The 20,259-nt window shown below is 36.1% G+C and overlaps 3 protein-coding genes across 4 annotated transcripts; 1 reads left to right on the top strand and 2 right to left on the bottom strand.

The window, feature by feature from the left end:
• Positions 1-261: 261 nt before the first annotated feature.
• LOC111010994 (nucleic acid binding protein) lies at positions 262-7,159 on the bottom strand. The gene is made up of 8 exons (XM_022284602.2): positions 6,759-7,159; positions 5,327-6,042; positions 2,747-4,443; positions 2,108-2,328; positions 1,337-1,955; positions 1,159-1,240; positions 914-961; positions 262-641 (listed from the first exon to the last, which is right to left on the bottom strand). The coding sequence occupies exons 1-8, from the start codon at positions 7,078-7,080 to the stop codon at positions 438-440; spliced, it is 3,909 nt and encodes a 1,302-aa protein (XP_022140294.1). The 5' UTR covers positions 7,081-7,159; the 3' UTR covers positions 262-437.
• A 965-nt stretch (positions 7,160-8,124) lies between these two features.
• Positions 8,125-10,304, bottom strand: RSL4 (root hair defective 6-like 4). Of its 2 annotated transcripts, none has more exons than XM_022284643.2 (5): positions 9,826-10,304; positions 8,773-9,027; positions 8,627-8,692; positions 8,438-8,503; positions 8,125-8,351 (listed from the first exon to the last, which is right to left on the bottom strand). In XM_022284643.2, the coding sequence occupies exons 1-5, from the start codon at positions 10,204-10,206 to the stop codon at positions 8,259-8,261; spliced, it is 861 nt and encodes a 286-aa protein (XP_022140335.1). In that variant the 5' UTR covers positions 10,207-10,304; the 3' UTR covers positions 8,125-8,258. The 2 variants fall into 2 exon arrangements, with proteins under 2 accessions (XP_022140335.1, XP_022140343.1); XM_022284651.2 differs by having other exon boundaries at positions 8,773-9,021.
• Positions 10,305-16,999: 6,695 nt separating this feature from the next.
• On the top strand, positions 17,000-18,124 carry LOC111004789 (zinc finger protein ZAT10). Its single transcript, XM_022276011.2, has one exon. The coding sequence runs from the start codon at positions 17,176-17,178 to the stop codon at positions 17,899-17,901; it is 726 nt and encodes a 241-aa protein (XP_022131703.1). The 5' UTR covers positions 17,000-17,175; the 3' UTR covers positions 17,902-18,124.
• Positions 18,125-20,259: the final 2,135 nt, after the last annotated feature.

Below are 20,259 nucleotides of genomic sequence, written 5' to 3'. Positions count from 1 at the left end.
GATTCGACCTGTATCGCTTTTCCTAAAAAAAAGTTAAATCACCTTGTCAACAAATGACCATTATTTAATTTCATCAGTTTCCAAAATTCTTTTCAATTCTGCTTGAACAAAGTTAAGGTGAACACGAAAGGAACCAACCTAAACCGTGAACCTAGCTTAATTGATTAAAACATATATTCTTGACCAAAAATTGTAAGTTCGAATTTCCACCCACGTATAATAATAACAAAAAGAAAAAAAAAAGAAGTGAAAGGTCATCTATTTTGAAAAAAGTTGCCACCTTGAGTGAAATTCCTAACAAAGAGAGTCAAAATTTGTATGTTTCGTACAATATTAACATACTCTCATCTAGCGCACAAACATGATGACAGCAATAGGCGTGGTGTCGTATTATACTCTTCATTTCCCATTTGGCACAAGATTGCGAGCAACCATAATCAAACCCATTCGAAGTTCGTTTCTTTGGGAAGAACCAAGGCAATCAGGCTATCTGATGGACCTGGTGGAATTGAGAACAGAGAACACGATTCCTGTGAATATGGAAGTATGAAGAGAAGCCTTGTCCATAGGGATTTGGTGGCCGGAATCTTTATTACTCCGGCACAATCCCTCTGCTTCAAATATGACACAAAATCTTGGAACTGCCAAAATAACAGCGAATAATTTTTAAAATGTAGAATAAAGGTAGCCTGTAGCCATGTCTGTTCCTCCTAAACATTCAAGTGGCAAACATGCATTGCATGCAAAATGCAAATAGTAAACATATTTTCTGTCGAGGCACCGGTTAGAAAACAGAGATCAATTATTTGAAATAGCTACTATAACCTCCAAGGATATGCCACTAGTGGGAATAAACCTTTTTCCAAAGAACTAAAGAAAACGAGACAAATTTAAAACGCAAAGGTCTACTTACTCCTTTATGGTCTCCACCAGAAGATGGGATAAGCTGACATATCTCCCTCTGTAAAGAAAAAATTAAGATGGGAAACCATTAAAATAAGCACTAAATGGCTAGAGAAATGCGAGAATTAATAAGGGGATGAAAAACGGCTTTGCATCTACTAGATCTAGACCAAGTCTGCGACATATTTGCAACAGAAAGAGGAGCTATCATAAGCTCCAGTGAGCTTCTTTTTATCTTAAGAATGAGGTACTTGCTTTATTTGGTGAACTGCTAGTGAATGTCGACTTCACATGCCTAAAATCCGTGCGTTTGGTCATATCCAATTTTGCCGGCCACCTGCACCAACAATTTAAGTAAAATATCAGCAGCAGCAGATGTAAGGAGAAGAAACCAGCAGCTGAAATTGAAGAGGAAAAGGGACAGGGTCTTTACTCAATGGGTTCTGCACCAGCATTCAAATATTTGCAAGTATGTGAATCCACTCTTTTTGCATAAATCGTACAGTACTGAACCCCGCTTTTACACAGTGCTCCTTGCCATTGATACTGAATATGCTGGCTGCAACTTTCAACTTCACTTGTTCCTGTAGAAGCTAAGGGTTGAGGTGGAGGTGGAGGAGAACTGGGTGGAGGAGGAATATTAGGTGGTTGTGAGTGAGGCAAAGGTGGTGGAGATGGAGGCATGGGAGGAAGCCTCTCGGGCTGGGGAGGTGGTAGAGATGATATTAGTGGTGGAGCCAGATGGGGAAAAACATGATCTAGATGCTGCGGCATTGAAGTTCCCTGTATCTGAGCAAGAGGTGTCACAGAAGCAGGTAAAAAGGGAGGGCATGCAACAGAACTACCCGGAAAAGTATTAGGCATAACACTTGGTGATATTGGATTTAAGGGCAAAGGATGATTTAAACCCCTTGCATCCCAAGAACCATTTGGAGGAGGGTATGGAGATCGCACAAATGGAGGTGGCTGAATCTGTGGTGGAGGAGGTGGAGCGGGAGGCCCCATTGTTGATATGGGCAAGCATGGAATGCTTCCAGACACCATGTGTCCACCTAAATAGAATATTAAACTACTAACTAAATACAAATACAAGAAGCAGTAACTTTAAATGATGTCCATCATTTTTTTATTTTTGCAGTTAAACAGCATATAATGGGGAAGGGGGAAGGAAAAAAAAAGGAAAGTCACCAACAGTAGATATCACCTTGTGGATGATCTATCAGTAGGTTTTTTTCATAAGCATCAGTCTTTCTGACCCCTACTTCAGGAATCTCTGCATGACTAGGAGCCCAGTTGGATTGATATGAATATCCACCTTGCTGAGCTATTGGATGATTCTCATGTATTACTCTAGGAGATGGATGCTCCATAGCACAACTATCGTGGTTCCTCAGAAAAGGTGTAGTATGGAACCTTCCGGGTATACTGTTCAAATACAGAAGAAATACTTTAATGACAGGCTAAATGCAACCTGAACAGCAGATAATGTAGGAGTAAGAAAAGATGCAAAATAGAAGACAGCCGAGTGTAACTGAATTTAAGAAGTAACAGCTGACTAAACATGATAAAAATATCTTAAATTCTTTAAGAATATGATCTAAGGTTCTCGCAAGTAGAACTTAAATGTAGGAGAGGGGGGACCTCAATACTGCAAAGGAAAATTCGAGGACAACCACAGAATAATATTTTTATGTGGATAAGAGACAAAAGAAGATATATTAACACAAGAACAAAAGAACATTCCAGGGGCAGGAGGAATAATATATAAAACCAACAGCTCCTGAAACATGACGAGAAGATCTTCTACAAAAACAAAACGTGAGAAAGTTAAGGTGGGAAAAACCTGAATTCTATTCGAAGGAAAATTCCAGGACAACCACGGAGATTCTTCAAGACAGTGATTGCAGCATCTACACTGCTGCACTCAATAAACCAACCACAGCCCACCTGTACACTTGCCCGAGTCAACCTGACAACAGACCCAGTATTGGAGATGGCAAGACTACAGATGTTCATCAACTCCTCATCAGTGACAAAAGGAGAATTAAAATTCGGGAAAGAAACCCAGAGAGTGCTAGTAGGGGTTCTGTCTTCTTCCCTCATGGAAGTGTTGCAACCTCCAGATATGTAGTTTTCAAAATAACTTGAGTTTTGATTGATGTTGTATTTTGCACGTAGTGTATAGAGCAAGGAAGAAAGGTCTGACATTCTTGTCCTGAAGTTAGGACTCTCTGGGACAATGGGAGCATGAGGTGACCCAACCATACCACTTGGCATGTTTGCAGGATTGTTACTTCTGATGCTACCACGAGTATGGGCACAAGCAGTTCTTCCAATATCTAAATAAGGCATGGCGATGTTAGTCTGTCCTGCATTTGAAGGGGGCCAGTGAATATTCCTTTCTCTTCGATGTTGTCTGAGATGTGTCATTACAACTGCAGCTTCTTCAGGAGTCTCAAATTCCATCAGTAATGCTCCCTCACTGCTAAGATCAGAGACCATGTATGGACCCTTGTTCAGCACTTTCCTTGTCTCATGCAGAATCTCATCCTTCAACCAGTGGCTCAAAACACTTCCAACATAAACATGAGAACTAGAACCGATTGCAACCCCGTGGGTAGAACCCCTAGTACCTAAACCAATATCCATGAATTTTACACACCATTGAAATTGTCCACGCATATATTCACGTGCCCTTATGGCATCAATAATGTGACCATACTCCACTAATGCAAATCTTTTTAATGGAAAGAAGAAAAAATGTTCGATGTAACCAAACCTCTCAAATTGATACCTTATATGACCCTCAGATGCATCAGGGGCTAAAATACCTACCCATAGCTGTTTAGAAGCAGAGAAGATCTCCATGGCTGATGGATCTCCATCAGAAAACCACAAACTCTGAGAAGTGGTAGAACTACATGTTGCTGATGATTGATGTCTAGGAGGCACAAGATCACTATTGATATCTCCAGTAGACACTCTCTGGGTAGGAAATTTGCGGTCAGCCTTTGAAACTTGATTCACATCACCTGAATGCTTTGTACATTCAAATGAATTGCCCTCCGGGTCTAATGATGTTTTCGCAAAAGACAAATAATCATGCTTGCTAGCATCCTGGGACTTGGGCAAGCTGCCATGTAGCAAGCCTCCAGGCTCCTGAACTTCAAAGGCCATGGGTCTTAAGCCACCAGTATCAAAATCAGAACACGTGGTGTGCTTGCCATCAAGAGGAATTGATGAGCGATGTTTGTCATTGACACCATCTTCAAGGGAATCACAATGTCTCAACTTTCTCTTTTTATCAGATAGTTCAATGGAAATTTCACATGAATTATGAGTAGAATGCTTCAAGGAATCAGTAATTTCCTCGTCAATATTCACTTGACTGTCTTCATTGTTCATTAACTCAGAGAATGATTCAAAAATTCCTTCCAGAGCAGATTTTACATCTGTTAAAGCTCTAAAGGAAGGCAAGTCAGAGAACCTCTTATACTGAGTAAACATCCAGTGTCGAAATGATTGATCTTTTCCAAGTACCTGCATTCAAGAACCCCTAGTACAATGATACATGAATGAGGGGGGAAAAGGAAAGCCTTGTAATATGAACCATATGCAAGAATTTATTCCTTCATGAGTTCCAGGGAGTAGGGAGAGAGAAAATAAGAAAATAAGTAGTTAATCGGCCCATAAATAGTGATTTGTTAATAATCCCAGTTTCAACCGGTGACCATATATTTCACACATGGAGTCCTAGTATGCATTAATGTGTAACAGTAATCAATCAATCACAAGTTGAAGAGAAAAACAGAAGTGAATTATACATAATATCCTGATTTTTGTCGACCAAAATGTTCATTATATTTTTCAAGTTCCAATACATCATTAAACTCCTGAGTATGTTAGGATTTAGGAAGACAGCTCTGATACAGCTCTCCTCTAACCCAGCCTGAACAATTGAGCATAAATAGTCTATAATTCTATATTTTTATCAAGAAATTAAAGACTTGCTGCTCATTCCTCGTGGAGATAGACAAATGTTAGATCATACTACTGTAGATTTATTTCCATAAAATGTAATTATGTAATGAATAACTAGCTCAAACACAATTATGGTCATTGATTAGATAATTATAGGTCACATAACTAAAATTTCCAAGTTTTTCATGCAATGCGACTGAAATAATTCAAGAGGAGAATAATGTCTCACTCTAATTACAGAAACAAAGACCATGAAACACCAATCCCCCCCAACCAGGGCATTGTCGTAGCATCTTTTTAAGAGTCCAACCTCGGGATATAAATAAATTATAGTGAAGGCAAAGATGAGCAGCCATGATACTGTAGTCTTTAAGATTATTGTCTACATGTATAAGGACACAGTCAATAATAATAATTAAGAGAAAGAAAACATAAGCATTACCAAGCTCAACATGCAGTTCCTTGAAGCAGAAAATGCATCAACAGAGAAGTGGCTACTAACTGAAATTTGCTCCTTAACCCCATCCTTGCCGCATTTGGGGCTTGTCCTGTTGTCACTTCTTTTATCCGACTGATGGGTGATGTCATCATCGAGCCCAAGTATAATCTGAGTTAGAAAATACAGCCCATCCTTGTGAACTACCTCGGTAGACATATTGAAAAGTTCAAAACAAGCTGCAGCTAAGTTTTTAGGGTAATGAAAGAATAGCCAGAGGAGACTGATAGCACGTAACTTGGATAGCTTCATCACCGGCAAAATATTTTCGTCAGTATATTTCTGCTTTAACTCAGTGAAAACATCAGTAGAATCTTGAATTTTAAGAGCTTCCTTGTCTACAATCTGAAAGATATCTTTACCCTCAAAAGATGACATAAGGAAGGTGAAAACATTCTGAAAGACTGCAAAGCAAATGCCTCTGATGACAGATGACGTAGGTGCCTTAGATATTACAGCAGCACAAATCTCAACTAGACCAATAATACAAGCCCTCGCCGTCTCAAATGCAACATTATCAACATCCTCCCCATTATTTATCATTTCCAAGCTCTGATTGTGCATATTGATAATAACTTTCGTTGCAGCTTCAAGGGCAGTTGGACAATGAGATGCATATCGAGGAATGAAGTCGGCCACAATACGCTTCACACTGGTGCATCCTGCAAGTTAACAAGCATATTGCAACATAGGTGAGAGAAAGCCCCAGGAGGAAGAAGTAGCTGTTAAGATTTGAACTGAAGATGGCTCATTTTTCACAAAAAAATTTCTCATCCGTTCATTTCCCAATCTGATTCAAATCCAACACTAAAATTATAGTCAAATGCTACATGGATCACCAGTATGATGTTCCCCACTATGTCTATACTCCCATTTCAATTCATTGTTGAACAGACTTCATAACTTATTCTAGTGGAAACTAACGGGAGAAATCATTTTAAAGAATAAAGAAGTATCAGAAATAGTACTCCGCTGCATGTATATAGTTTCAAATTTCAAAGGCATATTGATGTCATTGCAAGTCGTTTGGGATTAATTAATAAACAAAATGCGGGGTGTAAAGTAGCAGCCGCATCTAATCTTTGGACGTGTTAATTGGTTTCTAGTCCATATTCCGTAGGTCGCAATCTACAAGCTGGAACTATAAACTCTTCAACAGTACTTGAAGGATTTCTAATATATAATTTGCTCCAGAAAGAAGTACTATGTTCTGACTCTGGCTCTGGCACACATAAGAAGCGTTTAAATCAACAACATTCCTCTCCACATCGTAAGTGTTGTGAAACCCTAATTTGACACTTAAAACATAAAAATTGAGTCCTAGAATACCGGAAATGATATAAAATGCCAAGAAGGAGGAAGAGAACAGGACACTGACCCCTGGAAGCAGTGATGAGAGAAAGATATGCTTGCTCAATATCTGGCGTAGGGGCGCCTTTCTCCTTCCGGGAAAGGAAAAACCTAATTCGCTTATAACATTCATAGACACTTCTAATCTCATCCCTGTTCCTCCTTCTGATGAGGATTTCCGCGTGGGACAGCTGTGGTGGAGTAGGAGGCGGTGGAGCGGCGGACGTCTGGTCCGGCGCTAGGATTTCCGGTGGCGGTGTCGGTGGCTGAGCCGACTGCGGAAGTGGCGGCGATTCTGATGAGGGTCCGTAGTTCCTGCGCTTCTTCAGAGGCTGCTCCGCCGAGGCCATGGCCCACTGCGAGAAAGAAAGACGCGCGCGCGGTCTCTGATAATTTTTTATGACAGTTAGGGTAGGAATTCAAGTTCCTTTTTTTTTCTTTAAGCAAATGGCATTATTTTCAGCGGTATTTCTTTTATTTTATTTTTCTTTCTTTCTTTTTTTTTTCTTACTGAATCAGTATTTCATATTAATATTTAGTTTCGTTTGGTTAGTTCAACTTTAATTGACATATCTATTTGATTAAGAAACCTGTTTAATTTAAAGATATGAATATTATCATTCTAAAATACATTGACTAAATCATCTTTTAAATTAAAATATCCAGATAAAAAATTGTTTCTTTTATAATCTTGATTCATTTAATTTGTTGTTATTTATTTTATTTAATTTAACCAAATGTTAAATGTTTACCACGATTTTTTAAGGAATGAAAAATTCAAACATCGATAAATTATGTTCCAAATAGATCAAACACACATATTCTATAAACTTTATCATGGTCTATGTTCACTAGAAAGGTAATATTATATAAATAATCAATTGAAATAACTTTTATAAAATTTAATTTTTATTATTTTTGATATAATATGTGGGGTTGGGGGTTTGAATTCAGATAAGAGATAGGTGCCTTAACCACTTGAGCTATGTTCGGTTATAAAATTAAATTTTTATTAACCAGTAGTTTCATAAAAATATACGTAGTTTTAAATGTTCTATTATACTTTATTTTGGTTAAAATTAATTGAAGATGGACCTAAGTATTAGTTATCTTTTAATTGATTAATTAATTTACCATAATCTATTTGTTTCTTCGATTATTTAATCATATATATATATTAGTACAAGATTCAATCATATTTAACCTAATAAGCAATTAAGTTAGTATCATTATTCCTGGTATATTACAAATCTGTAAATACATAAGGTTATGGATTCATTTAAATTTAATCCAATATGAGTATCACATTTATTTATATTTTTTAATACAAAAGTACGTGGGAGCGACGATTCGAACTCATAACTTTTTAATCAGGATATTCTAACCCGTATAAATTCAGATTCTTATCATATGGATCGTGCATTTACAAAAAAAAGGGTCATGAAACATGAAATGTTACCAAAAAAAAAAAAAGAAGAAGAAAAAAGAAGAAGAAGAAGAAGAAAAAAAAAGGGTAATTTTAGTTTCGTCATAAAAATGAAGAAAGCCTCTGCTGGAGACCAATATCCATCCCATTGTAAGCGATTGGAGCATACATCCACAACTCATCAGAGCTCAAAAGCTGCAACAGAAATAATTCCTCATATCGATCACATAATTATCAATAATTAATTAGCAAATTTCAATGACCAAATTTGAAGTCTATACCTTTATTTGGAGCTGCAGAAATTTCACATAATGAACTGCTTCCTCAAGCATTGTGCTAATGTCAACCTGTCAAGTAATCCATTTTATCAACACCCATTATCAAAAAGTTCACAACTTTAATTAACTCCATTTGAAAAAATGAAATGTAGTAATTTGTTGATGAACTTGGCTTATTTATTAAAGTTATACCTTTGTTCCATTTGGGACAAGTTTCTGCAGGATTCTGAGCCGCTCGTTGATCCTCTCCCTTCTCTTCTGCAATATTAATTGGGGTGAAATCAGACCAAAAGTTCAATATAATTATGGATCAAAGTTTTTTCTTTGGTTGTTCATACCCTTGCGTAAAGACTCTGTGGATCAGTTGCCGAGCCTCTAGAGGCTCTGGTCTTGGCTTTTGGGGGCTCGGCCTCGGCCCGATCATGGCCTCCATTAGTTAATTCCTGTGAAGCATTTTCATCCTCTGATGAGTTTTCACTGCTGTAACTGTTCATATGATCAGACACTCCATTTTCCTCTTCTTCTTCGCATTTCCGCCCGCGACTCCCCAACTTCTGCATCGTCTTCACATTTGGCTTCCTAGTTTTCTGTACCTAAATTAATTTTTAAAACTGTTAATTACCACTCCATTCAAAAGTGGATAAATTATAGTAAACTGTACTAATTTAGTCACTGGGATAGTAGGTTCGGCATGAGAGAATACACTTCAAATTACTCCGCCTCTTTTAAGAGAGAATAATATTTTAGAATAGTTTGAAGACCCTTATGTTCTAACTCTAAATACATGAAATCCCCACTAACTCCAAAGTTTCTCATAAATTATGGGAATTTATTTTGTTTATTCATATTCTTAATGTTCACCCATCCCATGACTTTAAAAATTAGCACAAAGAATCAAATGATAATGATCTTGATCTTTAATGGATGATTTGAGCAAAAGAGATTAAATTATAATTGATTTTATAATGGTGATTTTTATATAATTATTTTAATGTTTGGTTACACTTTTTCAAGTGGTTTTGATATAATTAAAAATGATTTTGAATTATTAATATTTCAAGTTTAAAAATAGAGAATTTGAAAAAAAAAAATAGAGAGAAAGGAAAAGTTAGACAGAAATCAAAATCTAGAGAGAAAAATTCCATAAGATGAGAGATAAAAAATTGGAGAAACAAACTTAGAAAAGATATTAGAACTAAAAAGGTAGAGAGATATTACAAAACAAAATCTAAGACCATTCTACCTAACTAAAAATGATACTCCCAAACATGTAATTATGTGTGATTACCAATATTAATTGAATTGGAAACGACAATATAAATACTATGCTAAATCTTCCCTAAAACCAACAAATTTTAATGTTTTAGTCACATTGAGATTATATTACTCACATTGTTTGAAGTTCGAATCTTCTTTTTGGGGACGTGGAGATTGTTGTGATCATCATCAGCAGGGAGATTTGATTTCCTTTTTTGGTGCAACAGTTGATTTGGGAGAATGCTATGTTCATCATGGCCACAAAAACCAGTCATCTCTTGCACTAAAATGGACTCCATATTCTTCATCTCTTCCATGGCAATGCCACCACTGGCTATGGAGTGATCATCAGCAGCAATACAACAAGGAATTTGATCCACAAAATTATTGGCGTAATCCAAAGAACAAAACCAAGCATCGGCCCCGGCGGGAGGACTATTATTAAATGGCGCAAAATCAAGCTCTTCCAGTGATAAAATGGAGCTGCAAAAATCCCATTCCCCAAAACAATCCATATGGCTAAAATTTGTCGTCGTACAAATTTAAGTGCGAATTATAGTTTGTGGTGTTGGTGAAAGCAGAGGAATTGGAAGCTGGGGTTTTATACGCTGTGTAATGCAATTAATTAGATTTTGACTTGGATTTTTAATTAGTTAAATGGCTTGAATCCAATCATTGCTCATTAAATGGATATAGTCTGAATTATAAATTTGGGTAATTAATCGTACGATCGAGTTGGCCAAGTTCATGCAATCATAGGCTTGAAATAATAAAATTAGCGAGATGAACTAACTAATTATCAAAGGCTCCTTAATTAATCACATTTTGGAAAAATAATACTAAAAAATCAGCTTGAGAAGAACGAAGGGGATACTGAGCCACTGCTTATGCAGTTATGCTTGAATTAACAAGTAATTAAGGTAACATTAAGCATGTATTAAATATTGATGAGAGTTGAAAATTGAAAGAACGTGGAGGGTCTCTTTTTTTTTTATTCTTCTTTTTGGGAATATATGTAATGATATAAAATAAAGTGATAAATACAGTTAAGATGTCGGGTATACATCGTGGAGATGAGTTCTGATTGTTTCTGAAGTTTGTTTGAAAAGTACAATCAAAAGCCAGACAATATCAGCTTCAAACTCGTTCTGTGTCTGCTAATTTTCTGATGGGTTTTAATTAATTAAACCAAGTTTATGGTGTTCTTGTTCATCGAGTGGTGAGATGTAACATCATGCATTTCTAACCGTCGAACACAATTTTAATTACCTAGCTAGCTTTTGCTCTTGCTCCCAAAGTTTTTTCTGTCCATATTGATGTCTCTAAAGCCTTGATTTTTAATTTTAAAATTGGTAGAAATAGACTTCAATACTTTTGCTTTTAATTGCAGTTAGTTTAATAGTTGTCGTCCATACGTAGACGTACACAGTAGAGATAGTAGAGATAATTGTGAACGTAATTCTAGAATTCATAGAGGTGTTTATCATTTGATTCTGATTATTTTACATTTTCTTCAAAGTGATGTTTATATTCGTACTACTACTCCATCTATAGATAGCATTTGTTCTAGTTGATAAAGCTTTATTAGAATTTGTTTCCATAAATGGTCAGATGTTATATATTGTGTCTTGTTTTATAAGTCATGTGTGGTGTTCTTTTATTATTTGTCTGCTTTTAGTTGTGTTGTTTACTTTCTTGCTAGTGTTAGTTGTGTTGTTGACTTTCTTGTTACTCTACTATCGCCTTATTAGCAAGTATCTATTTGTTTCATTTGTGCGTCTTCTACGAGATACATTTGTTTCCTTTGCAATTATACTTAACTTTTGAATAAGAAAAAGTACTTTAATGATTAGTTTATTGGATTAAACATTGACCTAACTAAAATTTGGTTTAAATTTTATTTTAGTCTTTCAACTCTTAAAGTGTCTGTTTACTAACTTTTTCATTTTTTAAATGATTTTTCAAAATGGTTATTTTAATTATTGTGCCTTTTTTTAAAATATATTTCTCTACTTTTTTTTAGTACAACAACTATGGGATGTGCAGATGTAAGTTATTGATATAAAAAAAAATAAGTAAAGTGTATTTACTATTGAACATCTATATGTGCTGATGTTGTCAATTAGTTACTCTATCATAAAGTGCTCAACAGATGGACTCAGTGTGACTTTACCTATGTATACTAATATAATGTGCCAGTAGATACCTGTTTTGAAATCATATAAATTATTAAGATATAAATTAAGTATTGATAAGAGTATTTTGGAGATAAGTGAATTAGAAAAAAGTTCAAGGATCATAATAAATATATTAAAGCTTGAAGAAAAATATAGTTATATTTTAAAAGGTTTAGAAACACTAAACTAGACATACTTTTAAAATTCACATATACTGAAACAAAATAAACTTGAAAGATGATTAATTAAAATCGAGATTTAAGTGTTAATTCTTTTGGTCAACTTCCCCCCGCCCCCCCCCCCCCCCCCCCCCCCCCCCCCCCCCCCCATTTTCCTATTGGCTGCAAAACATTTTCCTCTCTATATTAAAATTTATCTTCCCCACCCAAAAATACCCCCAACAATAATTTGTTCTCTCTACTTTTGTTAGGTTAATTAATTATAAGTAGCTTTGTTCTTATGCTTATATCTATCTAATCTATGAATTTTAAAAACAATATTTACAACATTATATTGAACAAATAACTCAATTGACTATGGTTGAAAATATGATGAAAAATATATAAATAATAATTTTTTAGTGAAGAAGACCTTGTTTCATTTATGAGCGATGATCTTTCGCTATCATCTTTCTTGATAATTCTACGATAATATATAAAATTATTATTTAATATTATGAAATAATTGGAGAGAATTAGTAAATAAAAAGCATAAAATAAAGAGAAGATAACATTGAAATTTGGAACCATTGCTACTACCTTAATCAAACACTTAGCCCGTAAACTGATGTACAACTCAACCTAATGACTTTCGAGATAATCCCAACCCCTAAGTCCTAACTACTATTTAAAAATCGGCAAACTTTTATTTATTTTATTTTATTCTTCCAATTTTCAACCATAAGTTCGAATATAATAATATTCCTTATTTAAGGCACGACTTTTTGGTGGTCTAAATTCCAACACGTGTCATATGACTCAACCCAACGTCCGACAAATAAGTCATTTTATATATAAATATATAAAGTTGGGCACTTTACATTTATTTAACGAGTGAAGGGAAAACAACAGTATGGTAATTAATTAAAACGTGGCGATTTAATTGGGTTGTAAAATCATAGAGGACCCAAATGTAATTTTACTTGTTAAATATATTATTAATTCAATGAGGTTGGAACAATGTGACTCACAATTTCATACTATTAAATGTACTTAAAAATTATATCTCGAAACAATATACCTATTTTAAACTTGCATCTCTTGTAGTTCGTGAGAACTGACCCTAACTAATGAATAATAAACTTTCTACTATATATTGTTGTTTTCAACTTTGTCTCTAGTATATATTAAACTATTTCGTTTATGCTTTTTTTATATATTTAATTTTTAAAATCAAGATCTTACTGTGAAAATAAGGAACAATTTTAATTTCTATCTTTGAATTTAGGTTAGCGGGTAAAATCTAACTTAAAATTTTCAATTTTAATATCATAAAATTGAATAAATATTACAAATTTAACCTTGAAAAAAAGTATAGTTCATGAGATATTAATTATCAAGTACTAGTATAGTAGTATGTTTTATAAGTCCATATAATTATTTGGATTCGAGTAAGCCATTGAAGTCCCATCGGATAATATTTCAATATTCTATGGATATAAACTTGTGTATATTATTCTATTAAATTAATCCAACTATTTTGTTTCGTTTTTTGAGTTCATCTAACTACTTTGTTTGCCACATCAGTAAATTTTGAAATAAAGTAAAATGAAAAGTTCAATACAGAAACAAAATTACAAAATGAAAGGAGATTCAAGACAAAATTAATGATATAGACTTTTTTTTTTTTTTTTTTTTTTGTGGTGGATAGAGAGAATGTCAAAAGAGAGAGGGAAAGAATCCAGCTGTAAGATTTTGAAGGGGATTTATTACAGAAAGATGAGATTACCTGAACAAAGCCACGAACTCAAAATCGGGTTTTAGGGTTTACTTTAGGGTTCGGTACCCGTCCTCCTAAGATTCCGGCGCTTAAATCTCACGCGTTGGATGGAGACAAGTTTCCACATTTTTAATTTTAATAATAATGGACTTTGGAGTTTGGACACACAACAAAAAACAAAAATTAATTAAATTGTTGCATAATTACAAACGTTAATAAGGTTTTGTTCGTTGGTCCCGTTTTAATTTGTTGCTCCAAAATTCCACCGCCCCACTGCACCTGCACCACAGAATAAAATCTCCAAAAAAAATAATAATAATAATAATAATAATAATAATAAAGCAGGAGAGAGAGGATCAGATCGGAATGCCAGAACGGAGAGGGGATTTTATTCCGGTAAACGTGTTTTCCCTCGTGTCATCTTCTCCTAACTCCTACGTGCGTTCGTCTTTGTTGGGCACGTGTCACCTTTAGGGAGTCTACCAAGTCCCGCTCAAAAAATTTATGGTACTACACCATAAGAGTACAGGACTCGTTTATCAACGCTGTATTAAAAATAACGTAATTTTATCAATATTAAAAAATTATTTACTAAATAAAAAGAGTATGATATTCTTGTAGTACTGAAATAGTTTTTTATTGAACAAAAGGAGTATGATATTTTTGTAATATTGAAATAGTTTTCAAAAAATATTGAAATGGTTGGTACTTGCTTTTATGAGCTGCCAGTATTAGATTTGAACGAGAAAGTTTACAGAACTATGAATATATATAAACTTTTCCTATATATTGTTCGACACTTTAATATTATATTGAAAATCATGTGAGGTCTACTAATATTAATATTACACGGTGGAGTACCTATTGAAAATTTTTTGATGTTGTTACCAAACACGCTGTTAAATTTATTGGTTGGGCATTGGGCATGTCCCACTCTGCCTCTGTCACACTAATTAATATCATGGATTAATTATCAACTCCAAACTCTCAACCTCTCTGCTTAATTTCCCTTTCACACATTTCATTTCACAGACTTTATTTAATAAAATGCCGTGCAAGTGCAACGAACAACTTCACAGATGGGTTGTAAATTGTTGTATTGTATAGTTATCGCTTAAACATGAATGAGCTCTATTTGGGTGGATTTATTTATTTCTTTATTTTCAAGATACTTTGTCGATATTTTAGAAAATAAAAATACAAATTTTGATTGCTTTATAATAACAGTATTAAGTACAGGCCCAACATATGTGCCCAAAAAGTGGGCCCCCACGTGGATCAAATGACCAAGCACTGTGGCCCAATACACAAAGCCTAAGAAAAATACGACCGCGGCTCAAAATTTATATTACATTCCCTTCAAGTTGAAGCTTATCCTTTTCAAATCCAAACCTGAGAAGACCATTTTGTTTTTGCACACGATTACTTACTTGCTTTAAAGTCGTGATAAACTGAAGTGGCAATTCAATCAACAAATTTGAAAATTTCTTGGGAGTTCCATGTGAGTTTGATTAGTTACGTGTTAAGGGTGAGAGGAAGTTTTAAGTTGAATTGCGTGTAGTCTTTGGAAAAGGTTGGTTAGAATATTATAGGAGATAAACCCACGTGTTGTAGAATTTGAAAAGCCATTTGCAATTAAAATTCAGGCAGCTAGCGCTGAGGCCGCCCACCTTGTGGCTGCGGCGGCCGGAATCACAATCCCATCGGCCATCCCACACTTTTATTTTGTGCCGCTTCTACTATTTCTTTATTTACCCGATGTGGGTGCACTTTTGTTCAACCCAATATCCCCAAACTGTCCTCGGATTTTTGTTTTTGTGTTACAATGAGTGAAACAAGCCCACTGGATTGGATAATTTTAAGCTAGGGGAAAAAAAAAGAAACTGGTGTTTTTTATTTTATTGTTTTTTAGGGATAAGAATGGAGTGATGAGTAGGCAGTGACAGCAGCGAAGCACTTATATAACACGTGTAAATCTTTATTCTGATTCACAAATATGGACCCCGCTCGGCTACGTCATCAACACATCCTACTTGGAATTTAATTTTTATTATTTTTTTCCTCCTGATTCCACAGAGGCTGCTGGTTTCAGATTTCCTACAGTCGACTATTACGACACGACGTTTTCTCTTCACGTACTCCCCGCCTCTTACCAGTACAAAATTGGTAAAATCTACCTTTACTCTAGCTGGAAATTACGGAAATACCCATAACCGAGTGAAGTTTGGAGAGGGGTAAAGTGGGGCGTTTGGATGGAATTTCTGGGAAGGTGGTTGTTTGTGGTGTGAAATGGCGGTGGAGAGTGTTTTACCAAAGCGAGGTTGAAAAAGTCAATTTTTAGACGTTTTAAAAGTAAGTGAACTCCCCCCTCCCCATCCACAATTTGTTCCAATGTGCAGGTGTGTGGTCAAATTCGGCATGATCCCAGTGGAATGAATATAAAAGATTTTATAGGTAATGAAAAGAAAACCAATCTACAAATTAAAATTAAAATTAAACCCACCGTCTCACTCTCAGTTTGAAATTGCAGCTCATTCCCAATTACTTGCGAAAATAAAATAAAGTAGAAATATGGCGGTTGGGTATAATAGATTAGATTCATTGTATTTCATGGCGCAGCGTTGCGTGAGAAGTAATCTGGGTTAGGAAGTTTTGTTGGAGACGGAAATTAAAGTCTGTGCTGCTGATCTGGTGGTAGCAAAGTTAAATTTAAAATGAAAATTAATAAAGACGCCGGCTGCTGCTGCTGAGAGATCCTTGGGGGTTGGGTTGGGTTGGGCTTGGTCAGGGGGACTGCTTAGATTTTGACTTTGAACGTGGAATAATCAATAATGGGTATTGTTCCATTTGGGGAGTGGCGTGGTCATGGTGGGGATTTCTTTAAACTCTAAAACTCACTCACTCACTTACTTACAACTTCCACTCTTCTTCTTATTCTTCTAAGTTTTTTGATTTTGACCCAACTGGGTCCTCCTTCGCCACCAAGAAATGCCCAAAACCAAACCCAAACGTGATGTCTTCCAATTTATATTCTCCTTCCTTCCTTCCTTCCTTCAAGTTCTTTTTTTCTTTCTTTTGTGGGCAAAAATTAAAAAAGAAAATAAAAGAAAAGTTGTCTTTTTTTTTTTTTTTAATTTTTTTATAATAACTTGGGCATCTCTCTTACTTTCTCACCACTTGTCACGCAACTTCCTTACTCTTCTTGGTCCTTTTCCCTCCCTCCTTATAAACCCATCTCCCCTTTCTCTCACTCTTATCACTCGAAAACACTTCCAATTCCAACCGAATCCCCCACATCACAACTTTGCTTTCTTCTTCTTCTTCATCTCCTCTGCTGTTTGATTATCATCAGAAACAGAGAACCGACCCATGGCTTTGGAAGCTCTAAATTCTCCCACTACTCCGTCGCCGGCTCTCCACTACGACGACCCGAGCCTGAATTCGTTAGAGTCGTGGTCCAAGCGGAAGAGGACCAAGCGTCCACGGGGGTTCGACAACCCACCCACAGAGGAAGAGTACTTGGCGCTATGTCTCATCATGCTGGCTCGTGGCGGCGGAGCTGACCCTGGCTATGAAGTTCCGATTCCGGCTCAGCCCATATCGGTCGTTAAGCTTAGCTACAAGTGCTCTGTCTGCGACAAGGCGTTTTCGTCTTACCAGGCCTTGGGTGGCCACAAAGCCAGCCATAGGAAATCAGCTACAGGGGAAGACCAGTCAACTTCCTCCACAACCACCACTTCCGCCACCGCCACCGCCGCCGTCGGTGGGGGAAAATCCCACCAGTGTTCTATTTGCCACAAATCGTTTCCGACCGGCCAGGCGTTGGGCGGTCACAAACGCTGCCACTACGACGGCGGAATCGGCAACAACAACAGCAATAACCACAACAACAGCAGCAACCACAACCACGCCGTGACATCATCGGAGAGCCACACGCAGAGCCACCGCGACTTCGACCTCAACCTCCCGGCCTTACCGGAACTGTCACCGGAGTTCTTAGTCTCCGCCGGCGACGACGAGGTCCAAAGCCCATTACCCCTCAAGAAGCCTCGCATACTGACGATTCCCAAAATCGAAATTTCTCAAAATCTTTGAAATCAAACCCAGATTCATAATCTTAGGGAAATTCCAATTAAGAAGGAAAATACAATTTGTTTGTTTGTTTAGGTGATTTGATTTTGTGTACATAGAAGAAAGTAGAAATTATAACCCCATTTATCGCGCTTTGAATATCTTTGGTTTGTCCTTTGTCCTACTCCCTACTCCTATTGTACTTGGTAGTCCGTCCAAATGATAAATTCAATTAATTATTCTTTCATATTGGTTCAGTTGGGCATTTAATTCTCAATTATGGAAATTTATAAAATGAGAAATTGAATTAATGAGAGTGACAGGGGAAAAGAAAAGGTAAAGAAGGGGGGATCCAAATTCAGAGCACGCAAGGAATGAAGATGGGGGAGGTGGCGTGCGGTGACGTGGCGGCATGCGTGGCCGAGTTTCAAAGCCCACTCCACACCGAATCTCACGGTTTCGTTTGGTTTCTTAATTTTGTCTCTATTCTTTCTTTCAACCTTTTCTGCCAAATTCCCATTTTCCATGTTCAACTTGTGTAATTAGTTTCAGCTTTGGTTAGTCCAGTGGGGTGTGGAGTATATTTGGTTTATGACGCTACAGAAACGTGAAAAATAATAGAACGTTGTGTTCCAATTTGTTATTCTAAATCATTGGGGTGGCAAAGTGAGATTTTGCCACGTACCCAAGTAAAAGAACCGAAAAGGAAGGAACCCCATCTGGGATTTTTAATATATATTTTTTTTCCAAGTGGGTGCAAAATGTGGGAAGGAAATACGACTTTTTGGAACTGTTTTCCACAAGGAAACGATCTGGGACTGCAAAACAAAGCCACCGCGTCCGGAATATTCCCCGTAAAAATAGAAAAACTTCCCTTCAGTTGCGCCATAAAGCAAGGATTTTGATTTGCATTTCCATTAATTCTTCAAACTTTTGGAGTAACCGCAGATGAACATGAACTGCATGCGCTGTACGCGTAAACAGAATGCCGATGTTATAAGCAAAAGCCAACTAATGGGTTTTGATGAGGACTTTTTCAGAGGCTGTGTGTGAATTTGAAAAGTGGGTTTTGTTTTGCCTTTTGCGTGTGGGGCGTTGAATGTTGAATGCTACGTGTACTCGGTTTATTTTACATTTAAAATTAAGAAGAAGAAAAGTCAACTAGGCCACTGAGTTTACTCCATCCAGAAAATTTGACTATTTTTTATTTTTTTATTTTTTATGGGTGGAAAGGAAATTGCAAAAAGATATGGAATGGAAAATGGGTGGGCCGACGCCGACCAAGTGGAGAAACAGAACATTTGAAGTGGTGGGGAAATTGCATCATTTTGGAGCCGAGAGAGTTGGTTTCTTAGTACATGGAATTTGGGAGATTTCGATTTCCGACCATCCACTCGAGCCCCGACACGATCCGCCTCCGCCACCGCTTTCCCACTCACTGCCCACTCACTGCCCACTTTTCCCAATTACCGTTCAGTTATACTTGTTTTCACTCAATAAAAATTCATTCATTTTAAATGACATGACCAAAATTTTTCAACAACATAATCAAATTTTCCATAGAAGTGAGTCTTGTGTTCCATGTGTTTCGTATTTAAGGAGATAAGTTTTAAGATGTGACCCTAGTATTTTCTCATTCATGGTATTAAATTTCATGCGTTTAACATTAACACAAGGGGTAAATCAATATTTATATAGTATTGCAAAAAAAATTTTCTATATCAATATTTCCATTGATGTTTTCATAAAATTAAAATATCCATATTTATCCATCAATATTGACATTTAAAACCTTACTTTTAACATATGTGGAGAAGAAGAATTTTTAGTAAGAGAATTCATATTGAAATTTGTTGTGGGATTAGATAGAAAGAACATCTCCAACACCACCCTACCTCGTTATCGTCCCTACTTCATTATCCCGTGCTTCTCTTTGAAGCCATTCTCAAAAGTTTGCTTTTATTCTCTCCCATTTTTCCAATTCATCTAAAATATTCTCTTCTTGCAGCTTAGATTTTCCATTACAAAGGAAACAAAAACACCTAACCTTAAATTAATCAAAGAAGGAACCTATGCAAGCACAACACATACAATGCATGTTTATACACAATTTGCAATACTTTATATCCTTCCATACAACTCATAATAGATGTCACCAATCGTTTCCCACATGGCTAACATGTCAAAGTATCCATAATTTAATACAATCCTTCATTTACGTATATCACAAGCCGCATATGAAAAGTAATCATCAATAACATAACTTTCTGTGGAAAGAAAATAATTGTAAGCTCTAACATCAAGCATAGCCCACCAAAATTTTGAACTTGTGTGGAGCTTGGGCCCAATTGATAACTTTTCATTTGAATCTGCCCCATAGGC

This window comes from Momordica charantia, assembly GCF_013281855.1.
Source record: "Momordica charantia cultivar OHB3-1 chromosome 11 unlocalized genomic scaffold, Mcharantia_2.0 BLBB01000011.1, whole genome shotgun sequence".
In the NCBI taxonomy this organism is placed as follows: Eukaryota; Viridiplantae; Streptophyta; class Magnoliopsida; order Cucurbitales; family Cucurbitaceae; genus Momordica; species Momordica charantia.
Note: the sequence above shows the minus strand (reverse complement) of the source record. Positions and strands in the feature narration are given on the sequence as shown.